Below are 12,269 nucleotides of genomic sequence, written 5' to 3' on the forward strand. Positions count from 1 at the left end.
TTATATTAAATGTGTCATATCATCCAAGTTTTTTAACTAATCTGTAATATTTCATTACCCTTTGAATATCTGAGGTTCCTATATGCCTTTCATTAGATATTGACAATTTTTGTCTTTTTTCCCCTCCAAATTCAGTCTGCTCACATTCATTTCACTGATCTCAGAAAATATTTTCAAGGTAAAATTAACTTTCCACCCTTTTATATACAAAAAAAATGTTACTTTTCCTTTCCAAAGTTTACATAGCTTACAATGAACTTTAAACTACATTGTCTGAAAAGTAGGCAGAGAAGTTAAAGAATGTATTTCTAAGCATTTGCTCCCAGTGATCAGATTCTCTATAGCAAGTTAAACAGGCTCACAGAAGTCTCTGCTGATAACATTACAATCAGGTTCTCAAGATGCATTCAGCCCTAAATGCCTCAGCACATTACAGTGTTCCAACCAAAGACATGACTGACTGTACACATGCATTACTACATGTTATTGTTTTATCATAGTAAAAATATTAAACACATTAATCCAATACACAATTTTGTTCTTTGAATGTTGCATGTAACATATATGTTATCTAGCTAGCTATCGGTGGTACTGGGGATCAAACCCAGTACCTCACATGTGCTAGGCAAGCACTCTACCACTGAGCTACACCTAAGCCTCTTATGTTCCTTATAATTTCCAAGACGTATGGTACCACAGAGGCCTACTTTATTGAGTCCTAACCCCATCTCTTTTTCACACGTATACACCACCCCATCTGCTGTGAGAGTTGCCTACTTAGGGCTTCTGTGGAGTCTTCCACCGTTAACTCCAGGCTGCCTTCAGACAATGACCAGATAAGACAGGTGGCTAAACCCCTTGTCTTAAGCTGAGGTTAACTCTGTAATGCAGGTCATGCTCCTGGATCCCTTACAGAAGCAGACCAAAGTTAGACCATAGTGAAGATGCCATACTCTCCTCCATCTTATCCCTTCCCTTCATACCTTTATCCTGAGAACACACCTCCAACAAATTCTAGGAATCTAATTCCTATCCCAGGCTCTTGATCCAGGAAACCCTGATTTACAGATAGCCAAAATGGTGTCTGTCCATCAATATACAACTCCCCTCTTTTTACAAGTTCCATCTTCCCATGCTCTGGAGTAAGATGCTTCTATAAGGATCCTCATCCCATCATGAGACCTTTGGAAGGTCATTGCTAGGCATTTTCAAATTTGCAGTCACTGAAATTTGAACATGTTTGACTTTTTGGAGTTGTTGTTTAATGTACTTTTCATTCATTTTGGTGTGTTTTTATTAGAAGATTCTATATTACCTTCTTTCAGCTTTTACTTTTGAAATCAAAGCATAAAGACCAGGGCTGTGAAGTTGGCTCAATGGTAGAGTGCTTGCCTTGCATGCATGAGGTCCTGGGTTCGATTCCTCAGCACCACATAAGCAAAAAGAAAAAAGCCGGACATGGTACTGTGGCTCAAGTGGTAGAGTGCTAGCCTTGAGCTGAAGAGCTGAGAGACAGTGCCCAGGTCCAGAGTTCAGGCCCCACAACCGGACCCCCCCCCCAAAAAAAAAACCCCAGTATATCTGTGCTTTAAAACTATCGTATTTTACTTTGTTACGTTTTCCTGGGCATATGGATTCCCTGTCTTTTTGCACCCTGTAGTCTTCCACAGGTCTTTGTTATTCAGAAATTTAATATTTAAGTGAAATGCTGTGTTATTAGAATGAATTGAAAAAAGCGAAACTGGTGAAGGCAGATTAGATTAGAAATCAAGCTTTAATATGTCTTATTATATGACTTTGTGCCTCACTATTTTCACATGAAAAGTGAATTTTTTTTTTATTTTCCAGGTTACCAAAAGATAGTCTGTGTGAGGTTGAAGCTTGGCAAAATTTGTTGAAAATTTTATAGCTGTTATTGTTATGCAGATAATATACTGCATTGTCAATAGTTTGTATTTTCTTTGCTAAAAATTTCTAAATGTCAATAAAGTCATTTGAGAGAGTGAGAGGACAAGGAGAAGAGTGATCATTGCTAATGCTTTTGCTCATGATGCCAGACACTGACTTAAACAATTTAACTCACAGGATCATGAAGTAGAGACACTTAATATCTTCTTTTCTCTCCATGATTCCAGAGAGATTTTCTCAAGGTCAGCTTAATAAGTCATAGAATTGGGACAAATTCTTTTTTTTTTTTTTTGTCAGTCATGGGGTCTGAACTTTGTGCCTGAGCACTCTCTCTGAGCTCTTCAGCTCAAGGCTAGTGCTCTACCACTTGAGCCACAGTGCCACTTCTGGCTTTTTTCTGCTTATGTGGTGCTTAGGAATCGAACCCCTGGCCTCATGCATGCAAAGCAATCATTCTACTACTGAGCCACCTTCCCAGACCCGGGACAAATTCTTTCTACTTCAACATTTGATACCTTCATTAACTAGTAACCTAACTAAATTTAGAATTTGTGGAGAAAGGATTGGGGGTGGAACAATGTAATTTTTTTTGTAATAGAAAGACCTAGTAGAAAACCTTTTGGAATAAGTAATAGAACTTTCGACTTTCTAAGAGAAAAGTAGTAGTCTGAAATCTAGGCAACAGTGGGTCTAGCTTTGGTAAAGGGTGGCAGACAGCTGGATGACCAGACTTCCCACCAAACTCTTCGAGAAAAAGTCATGTACCTTTGGACACTTTGACACTTAAGTCACTTGCCATGTTTCTTCAACCAAAAAAAGCAAGGTTAAGTACTTCACTTGTGTGAGGACTAAACAAGATAGTATTTGAAAAGCTTTTAGTGCAGATCTTGACACTGAATCACTGTTATGACTGAATAGGGAACATCACCAGGTTTAGAGACAAGTGAAATCAAAAATCTCAAAGACAGGAACAAACAGGAGAAAGTCTAAGTATATGTTAAGATGTAGAAAGAAAAAAATATTTAGGCCCAATTGTTACTAATTACAGCATATTTGAAGGGGCACTTAAACAAAAAGTGATCACCGAATATTAATACATAGGTAAAAGAATTGCCCAAGAGATCTTAAGAGAGCAAAAACACATATTTCTTCTTTTAAAAGTTTTATTCCATCACTTGCAATGAATTGAGAAGAGATGAGACTTCAAATAATTCCTTTCCAAACACAAAGATAAAGGTAGATGGAAGAGAAATTTCAGCCTGATTTTTCTAGCATTTTTCAATTTTGATATGAATCAGCTTTTCAAAGACATGGCCACTATAGTCTTTGGATGCCATTGGAGATTGAAGCAGTATTATTTTAAAATACTTCTGATATTGTTTCATTGCCATGCTTTTGACTGAGTGTATTTTCTTTTGTGTATAGATGACAGAACAAGACACCAAATACTTAGAAGACCTGCAAGATGAATTTGACTACAGATATAAAACAATTCAGACAATGGGTAAGTTTTTGTTCTGTCTGTAACTCTACCTTAGAACATAAAAGCAGCATTTCTATTAAGTATTTCTCCTTTCTGACAGAGTTGATCTGCAAATTTGATCTGCTTCCTTAAATGAGCTTTTTTTCTTTAAATAGGATGTAACAGAGTGTATTACTTTGTCTTTGCTTCTTCTCTTTACATATATATATATAAACATTCAATTGTATGTTTATATATTACCATCCAATTGTATATTACCATCCAAGTCCAAATAAATTTCAGATTTCATGAATGATCACCCCTACTTCAATATACATCTCCCCCAAATATGAATGTTCTCCAAAACAATCAAAATACCACAACTAACTAAAGTAAAATAACTGACTAGTATGATAAATTATTTACTAATATAATCTCTGGGTATTTCTTTTCAATATAATCTTGAAGAATTGTAAAGTAGAAATATGATATATGAAAGAAAATTCAGAAAATAAAAAAGAGAAAATAATAAATCACACAAAGAAAATCACACAATCTATAGATAGCTTTTCCCTGTGCATTTCCCTGTGCATGTAATAAGTATATCTATGTACCAAATGTTAAAAAATGTACTTTACTTTTATTATAGAGGGTATATACAGAGGGCTTACACTTGCATGAGTCAGGTAATAAGTAGATTCCCTTCCAGACTGTGTCAGCTGTTCCCTCATTCTCTCCCATTCCCTCCCTCCCATTTCCACCCATGAGTTGTATAGTCCGCTTTCACCCATGTCCAGCGCGCTCCCCTGCTGCACTTCTTCACCATTTTAACTCGAGTTCAGTGCCCCACACCCTCCTACAGATATACACGGGGAATACACAGTATGTAAGGTAAAAAATACAGAATCAAAGAATACAGAGTCATCAGAAAAATAAAAATCAAATTTTAAAAGTCTTTTGTTTCCATACCTTAGGAGTTCATTTCAGTATGTGTATTATTTTATATAAGTATGAAGAGGCGTGTAGGCAGTGCACCTTTGTGATTCCTTCCTAAGACTATCCTCTTTTGGTCTCACTTATGTGAATCTAGAATCCTGTGTAATTTGCACTTATTTAAAAAAATCCTTATATAGAGTTTTGTGTATTTCATTTTAAAGTTTCCCATGTCAAAAAATCTTCATAAATATGGTTTTAATATAAGGGCACTGAAATCTATTTGATTCTCTTTCTGTGGTTGAGATTGTTTTCAATTTCTTTTAAAGAAATGGACAAAGAAAAGTGAACAAGATGCAAGACTTAAGATTTACAAGTGATAATGGATTAGTAGTTTAAAGTATGCTGCAATTAGTAGGACAATTGACAACATTCCAATTAGATCTAGAGTGGTTGACAGGTTGGTACCCAGGAGAATTTACTGATGTTGATCACTGTACTGCCTATGCAGACCATAGAGGATGCTGGGTAAGGAATATGGGACTCTATTACTTTGAAGCTCCTTTGTATTATTTCAAAATAATTTGTAAAAAAAAAAAAACAGGTCAGATACAAATCTTAAACTTACAATAGCTTCTTTATTAATATGTTAAAATGTATTGTGAGGGAAATACAGATGATTGTGATCACATGTTCAACTTTTTCTCAGCGAAGTGTTCTTTGTTTTTCTAGAATCTTCAGTATGTTTTGACTTTCATGAAATACTATTCACATGTCCATGACTCTGTATTTTGTCCTTCAAAAGAAATAGCACAAATATGGCTTTAATTAATTACCAAAGGATCCATGATCCTAAGAGGGTTCAAGATAACTATAAATTTAATCAGGCATTGTTGTTTATCAAAGACAACATCATCCTAAATTCCATATATAAACTAACATAAACTACTAACTTTAAAATTAGCATATAACAAAGTACACTAACCAATAAAGCTATTTTAAATTTAGGATATTATGATTTGAGTTACTTTAGTATTTCCCAGTGATTCATGGGCTTTATAAAGAATAAAATGATCATTTTAATCCCTTAAATTAGTATGTATTTACTTTATTCTAGCCTGTCTCTTATAAGAGAAATGAAAGATGGGAAGATAAATTATAGTGAAGACAGGAAATTATCTAATGGAATTCTCAATTGATAAAATGTTACTTAAACAAGATTTTGCCACAGGTGGCATCAAAGAGTTAGAGAGTTCTTGAGTGAGGGTTCGTCTTGAGGCAGACTTGGCTTTCAGGAGTAGAGAGCTTTAGTCTCTAAATTGTATTTCTTCGCTTTGTAGATCAGGGTGACAAGAATAGTCTTCTAATGAATCAGGAAGTATTGACGCTGCAAGAAATGCTGAACAGCCTGGACTTCAAGAGAAAGGTAAGTGGAGAATTTGAATGTGGTCATTTGCCCACTTTTCTCCTTTTCCTAAATCTAATCCTACTGAAAACAAGCAAGTTCTTAGACATGCTCAATTCCATTAACACGAATCAGTAAATCCCAATGAGGTTTCTAAGATGCATACTTTGCTGTTAGACATGTTTCCCTTAATAACATTGCAAAGCCAAGCCTCTCTGGACATTTATCTTGCTTATGTGATACATAGCTACACTGTAGCTATCATAAATTTCAAAAAGGAAATTTTGCTCAGTTGTGGGTTGTTGGGTTTGTTTATTTGGTTGGTTGGTTTTTTTTTTTTTTTACTGTTTCAGACATAGCTATTTTAGGGGCTATTCTTAATGTTAAGAAGAGGTTATACTGCACATAAATAATTACTTTATGACTATTACACGTTTATTGGAAGAAATAGTGTTCTAGTTTCACTTTTGAGAAATGACAAATTCTTAGATTTCAGAATAGCTCATTTGCAACTGAATATATTAAATCTAACCTCTTCCCAAAGAGAGGAAGAATTGTTTTATTTTGTCTGTATTTGGTTCAATGAGATATTTTTTAAAAAGGGAAATATCTCTATTTTAATTTTTAACTCAGTGAAAGTAAATGAAATTGATATTTAACCAATAACTGATAAATCAATTGATAAAATGTTACTTAAACAAGATTTTGCCACATATATAAAGTTATATATATATACATATATAAAAGCATAAAAGTTATTTTTACCCTACAATTAATTATAGGCAGGTACAAATTGTTTTATAAGAACAGAATAAGAAGCCAGGTGCCAGTGGCTCATGCCTGTAATCCTAGCTACTAACGAGGCTCAGATCTGAGCCTCAGATCTGAGGATCACAGTTCAAAGCCAGACTGCAAGACAGCCCGTGAAACTCTTATCTCCAATAAACCACCAGAAGACCAGAAGTGGCGCTGTGGCTCAAGTGGTAGAGTTCTAGCCTTGAGTGAAAAAGCTCAGGGACAAAGCCCAGGCCCTGGCTTCAAGCCCTATGACTGAGCAAAAAAAAAAAAAAAAAAAAAAAAATTAACAGAGGATTAAATGTTTAGTCAGTATATTCACAATAAATGAATAATCATATTTTAGAAAAACTAAGTTACACTTGTAAACATTCTTTAAATATGTGGCATTATGACTACAAGACTCACTCTTGTAACAGAAATGACCAATTCTGCATACTGACACTGAAAATGTATTATGAGAATGTGAAACTCTGGCCATTCTTCTTTCTTCATATCATCATCTAATTGCAAAAATACAATTGAAAAGTCAGTGCATGGCAAAAAGAAGCAAAATATTTGCTCAAATGGCTGTTGCTTTGGCAAATCTCTTTCATGCCTCATCTTTGTTTGTAGGAAGCTCTCAGTAAGATGACCCAAATAGTCAATGAAACAGACTTGTTGATGAACAGCATGCTGATTGAAGAGCTGCAGGACTGGAAAAGGAGGCAGCAGATTGCCTGCATTGGAGGTCCACTCCATAATGGGCTGGACCAACTTCAAAACTGGTAAAGTGAATTGACTTTAGTTTCTAGAGAAAACCACAGGAAGTTACACACACATACACACACACACACACACACACACACACTTTACACACACACACACACCCTTTACTATCTCTCAGCCAGAAAATACAAATTTACCAGAAGCTTCCCGAAGGCATACTAGAAGATAGTTAGACATAGAGATAGAAAATTATTTTTTTGTCAGACCTGGAGCTCGAATTCTGGGTTTGGGTACTGACTCTGAGCTCCCTTTTGTTAAAACTAATGCTCTACCACTTGAACCACAGTGCCACTTCCAGCTTTTTCTGTGATTAATTGGAGACTTTGTTGCGCAGGCTGGCTTTGTACTGTGATCTTCCCATCCCAGCTTTCTGAGTAGCTAGGATTACAAGTGTGAGCCACTGGCCCCCAGTGGAGATTTTCTTGGGGAGGAAAATGAAGCATTTTAAGAACATATAAAAGTTACTTAATTTTAACATACAAGCTATCATTCTTGAAACACTCAAATGGAATGTCGAGCACTATTTTCTTTAGCAATCACTTTCTTTAAGGATACAATGAACACTTATTTCAAAATCTTGAAAATAGAGGTATCTTAATTTTAAGTATCTATCTTAAGATACCAGAGCTAAACATTAGTTTTGTATTTTCAACAGACATTTATTTTGGTAAGGATGTTGATCAAAGGATGCAACACTTCCACTGAAAAGGAGTAATTTCAAGAGATCGGTTATATTTAACAGTGACTGCAGTTGACAATCTCATATAGTTGAACATTAGTTTTTTTAAAAAGTAGATTTTACATGTTCATACCAAAAATAAGATAAAATAAAATAAAAACAACTATCGAGGTAATTCATGTTATTTAGTTTTGATTTAGCTGTCTCATTATGCACAAATATAGTGAAACATCATGCTGTGTACTTCAAATTTCACTTGTCAATTTAAAAACTTTTAGCTGTGTGCTGGTGGTTCATGCCTATAATCCTAGCTGAGATTTCAAGATCATGGTTTGAAACCAACTCTGGCAGAGTGGAGCTGTGTTTCCAGTAGTGAACTGCTAGCCTTGAGCCTCTGGAGCAGAAAAAAAGAAATTTGCAAACTATTAGCATACATTGAATCCCTTATTTATGTAGACACAAGCAATTACATTATAAGATACAACTCCATTAGAAGATAAAACTGTTTCTGAGGGGCTTCTACCTTATAAATAGTCAGTAAAACCATTTCATTGAATGAACACTTGGAAAATAAAAGAACAAAACATTCAGCTAAAACGTAAGGCTGCACCTTTTTTTCAATATTGAGGATTGAAGTTAGTCCCTTGCTCTACCAGTTGAGCCACACCTCCAGTTTTCTGGCTTATAAGTGTAGTTTTTGTTGCTGTTGTTGTTTTGTTTTTTAAATCAGATCAGATCTCAAGCTTTTGTAAGAGCTAGCTTTGGACTTTAATCCTCCTACCTCTACCTTCTGAATAAATGAGATTACAGGCATGTGCTACTATATCTTAGAATTGCCTCCTAAAAGAAAATTTTAATACAAAAAAAAATCACACAGTAAGTTGTGACACTCACAAAAAGCTCTGCCTGACCAGGCATGCTTATAAAGTAAGGAGTGTGTAAGCCAAGCTCAGAGACACAAATGGCACATGTTTTCCCACATATGCAGAAGCTAGATCTAAAATAAACTGGGAAAATGATCAATTATACAGGACTCTAGGCATTCATACAGTGAGACCAAAAGATGATACTCTAAGGGGAGGAACACAAAGGCTCATTGTTTCTGATCATTTAATGCAATTCTGATCAAAACGAAAAGAAAATAAATAAGAGTAAGTAGTAGGGCTCATTCAAAAACATATCAATTTTCTATGATATTGGAGGTATTTGATTCTCCAATCCCACTATATTATTATGAAAACAATATAAACAATAAAGAATTTTTAAAATAATGGTATTCAGACAAAAAACTGGCAGAGACTGGGCAATTCTTCCCATAGCACTTTATGTATAATACATTACATAGAAAGACTTGTTGTGCCAACTGGACTTCTGGACTGAAATGAAGTGTTCTCTCCCATGGGTCATTGGAAACTCTTTACCTATTTCAGCCTTTCTTGGTTTTCCCTATTCTTCTGATTCAAGCCACTACTTTCATTTTTGAGATGAGATCACCACCTAAATAAGAGAACTACATGCATTGCTAAAACTGTGTAATTTTGCCAGAAAAATAATTTCTAATGCTTAGAACTTAGAATTTGTACACAAACACATGTATGTACATACACAAACACATATATTTGTGTAAGAGGGAGCCAGTTTTACCTTTTTTCGCTATTCTTACACATAACATTCTTCATTTTATGTTTCTGCAGTCTTAAATTTGCTTATTTTCTTTTTAGTGAATGTCATATATGCTTAGCAGGCTTAAACAAAGGCCAATTAAAAGGTATTTGATTCTAGATATTGACAAAATTTCATACATGATATCTGTAATTTAAAGTATAAATTAGAAAATTGAGGCAAAAAAGAAAATTGAAAATGTTTTCACATATATAATGCATATTTAAGAAGGAATAGATTAGGAAAATAATAAAGACCTGTCACTAACCTTAATTGGAATTAAGTGATTCAATAACTACTTTAAAAATTGCTTAATAAGTTACCATTTGTGAAACATGAAGAGTTATTAAAGTGTTCAATCATTAAGTGGAAATGCTCTCATTTTCTGTTCAATAGCTTTACTCTATTGGCAGAAAGTCTTTTCCAACTCAGAAGGCAATTGGAGAAATTAGAAGAGCAATCTACCAAGATGACATATGAAGGTGATCCCATCCCAGTGCAAAGAATACACCTTCTGGAAAGAGTCACCTTCCTGATCTACAACCTTTTCAAGAAGTAAGTGAAGTGTTGATCAATGTCATTGTTGATCTCTGTGGCATCCTCAGCTGCCTGAAGTTCTGATGTTTTAAGTAAGGAGTGGCAGACAAGCACTGAACAATGAGTTTCAGGAAGAAATGAATATAACCCTAAGAAAGTTCCAGAAACCACATTTCTACTCCCTATGACTCCCCCACCCCCACAAAGCTTCTCCTACCAGCTGACTCCTTTTTCCATGGACTCACCCCCACCCCATATCACCCACTTTACATTTTAGCAAAGATTTCAAGGGTTTCTTTTTAAGTGCATATCAGGAAATGAAGTGAGGAGACACTCTGTACTTAGATGCTCACTGATGAAAACAATACTGCTACGTATCAGAAACCCTAACATTCAATCCAGAAATAACATAAAATTAACTGTATGTCTAATATGATGGAAATGGATCTTTACTAATGACTCAATTTATTATTGATTGTTGCTGCTTAGGGACAATCTTCAGGCATTTTCCTGCCTTCTTATAATGATTTATGGGAAGCTGTTGGAAAAACTGGAGTTCAGTAGGAGGTTGAACATCTTCTAGGTGTAGAAAAATTGGACTTTAGTAAACAATAGTATCCTGTTTCTCTGTAATTTGCAGTTGGTCTATTCTCAAATAACGTGTTTGTTTCCTTTTCATCTAGTTCATTTGTGGTTGAACGACAGCCCTGCATGCCAACCCACCCTCAGAGGCCAATGGTGCTTAAAACCCTCATTCAGTTCACTGTAAAACTGAGGTAGGCATACCACATCCTATTGCTTCATGCCCATGAAGCCCCAGCTAATGTGCTTTACATTCAGCTATATTTTTTAGTGGGCACATGCTGTTGGCTCAGCACTGAACTTTGGTAAATTCCTGAAAAACACAGCCCTGCTTGTCAAGAGCTTGACAGTGTGTGGGATATTAATGAGGACACGAGGGATATTAGCATGAAAGTGTGTGATTAATTGCTGAAAAAGCTAGCTTTAGAGAGGACTGGAGAGAAGAAGGGGAGCATTGCAGGAGAGTAAGCCTGAAGAATTAATGGCTTTGGATCCTGTTTTATAATAGTATGGAACCAGGGAGGGATAGAATAGAGAAGACAGATGGAGAACAGATTGTGGAAGTGTTGAATATCTTGTCCAGGAAATGTAGTAGCACATTCTTCCCATGATTTCCCAGGAACTGGCTTATTGTATTTTCACACACCGAACACCACAGTTTTCAGTATATTTCTTACTGTGCACCTGACTTAAAGACATAAGGCTTTGTGTTACTTTTCCTTGTTTTAAATATGCATTTCCATTAGCATGAACAATCAAAACTACATTTTTCTTAACAATACTTAAAAGTTTAAGCTTGTTCAAAGATGTGGATAGTACCTTCAGACTAGAGGCATGTCTCAATAACAGAGTGCCAGCCATGGGCAAACAAAGCCACATCAAGAGCACAAGGCCAAGTTCAAGCCTCAGAAGTTCAAGGAGGAGGAGGCAGTATCAATAAGGGGAAGCAGGAAAGAGAGGTAGCAGATATTTCTACCTTTTCTCAAGGTACCTTCATCAATGACATACTAAACTTAAGATGCCTGTTGACCAAAAAGGGAAACCAAAATTCTGAGTAATAAAAGTCTTTGAATAGGTACCACCTTGTATGTTTGTGGTGACTGTCAGGGGTATAAACCATTAATTAGACTCTTTTAGGAGGATCCTGTCTTCTGAGTGCTGAGTGTTCCTCATCTGTCTGAACCGTTTCCTCACTATCTTGTAGATGATCTATTATTTACTATGCAAGAGTTTCCTGAAAAACCTTTTCTACCATAGCCATACGTCTTCCTATGTCAAAGGGAGAGATGGAACTCTTACAGCTCAGCACAACATTACTGCAGCAGGGTAGAAAAGAAGCTGTGGCTACACATCATCTTCATCCCCTACTATCAAGGACTGTTTACTCCACATACCTAAAACCCTGAAATCAATCTTGTGCTTTGTAGAGGATATTTAAGGAATCTGTGCAAGATTCCACCTATGCTTTGGTTTGAGCTATCTGTGGTCTATTATTTTAGGTCCCTAAGACTGATGAGCTTTTGACATACTCTCTGTAT

The 12,269-nt window shown here is 35.6% G+C and overlaps 1 protein-coding gene across 1 annotated transcript in view; it reads left to right on the forward strand.

Annotated features, from left to right (window-relative positions):
* The window catches only part of Stat4 (signal transducer and activator of transcription 4), a 97,929-nt gene that overhangs the window by 56,993 nt on the left and 28,667 nt on the right, over positions 1–12,269 (forward strand). The window contains exons 6-10 of the mRNA XM_042688355.1: positions 3,334–3,412; positions 5,644–5,729; positions 7,119–7,270; positions 10,009–10,167; positions 10,833–10,925. Coding sequence (XP_042544289.1) covers positions 3,334–3,412; positions 5,644–5,729; positions 7,119–7,270; positions 10,009–10,167; positions 10,833–10,925 — 569 coding nt within the window. The remainder of the gene's footprint in view (positions 1–3,333; positions 3,413–5,643; positions 5,730–7,118; positions 7,271–10,008; positions 10,168–10,832; positions 10,926–12,269) is intronic.

Source organism: Dipodomys spectabilis, unplaced genomic scaffold, assembly GCF_019054845.1.
Source record: "Dipodomys spectabilis isolate Male_0828 unplaced genomic scaffold, ASM1905484v1 ptg000115l, whole genome shotgun sequence".
Lineage (NCBI taxonomy): Eukaryota > Metazoa > Chordata > Mammalia > Rodentia > Heteromyidae > Dipodomys > Dipodomys spectabilis.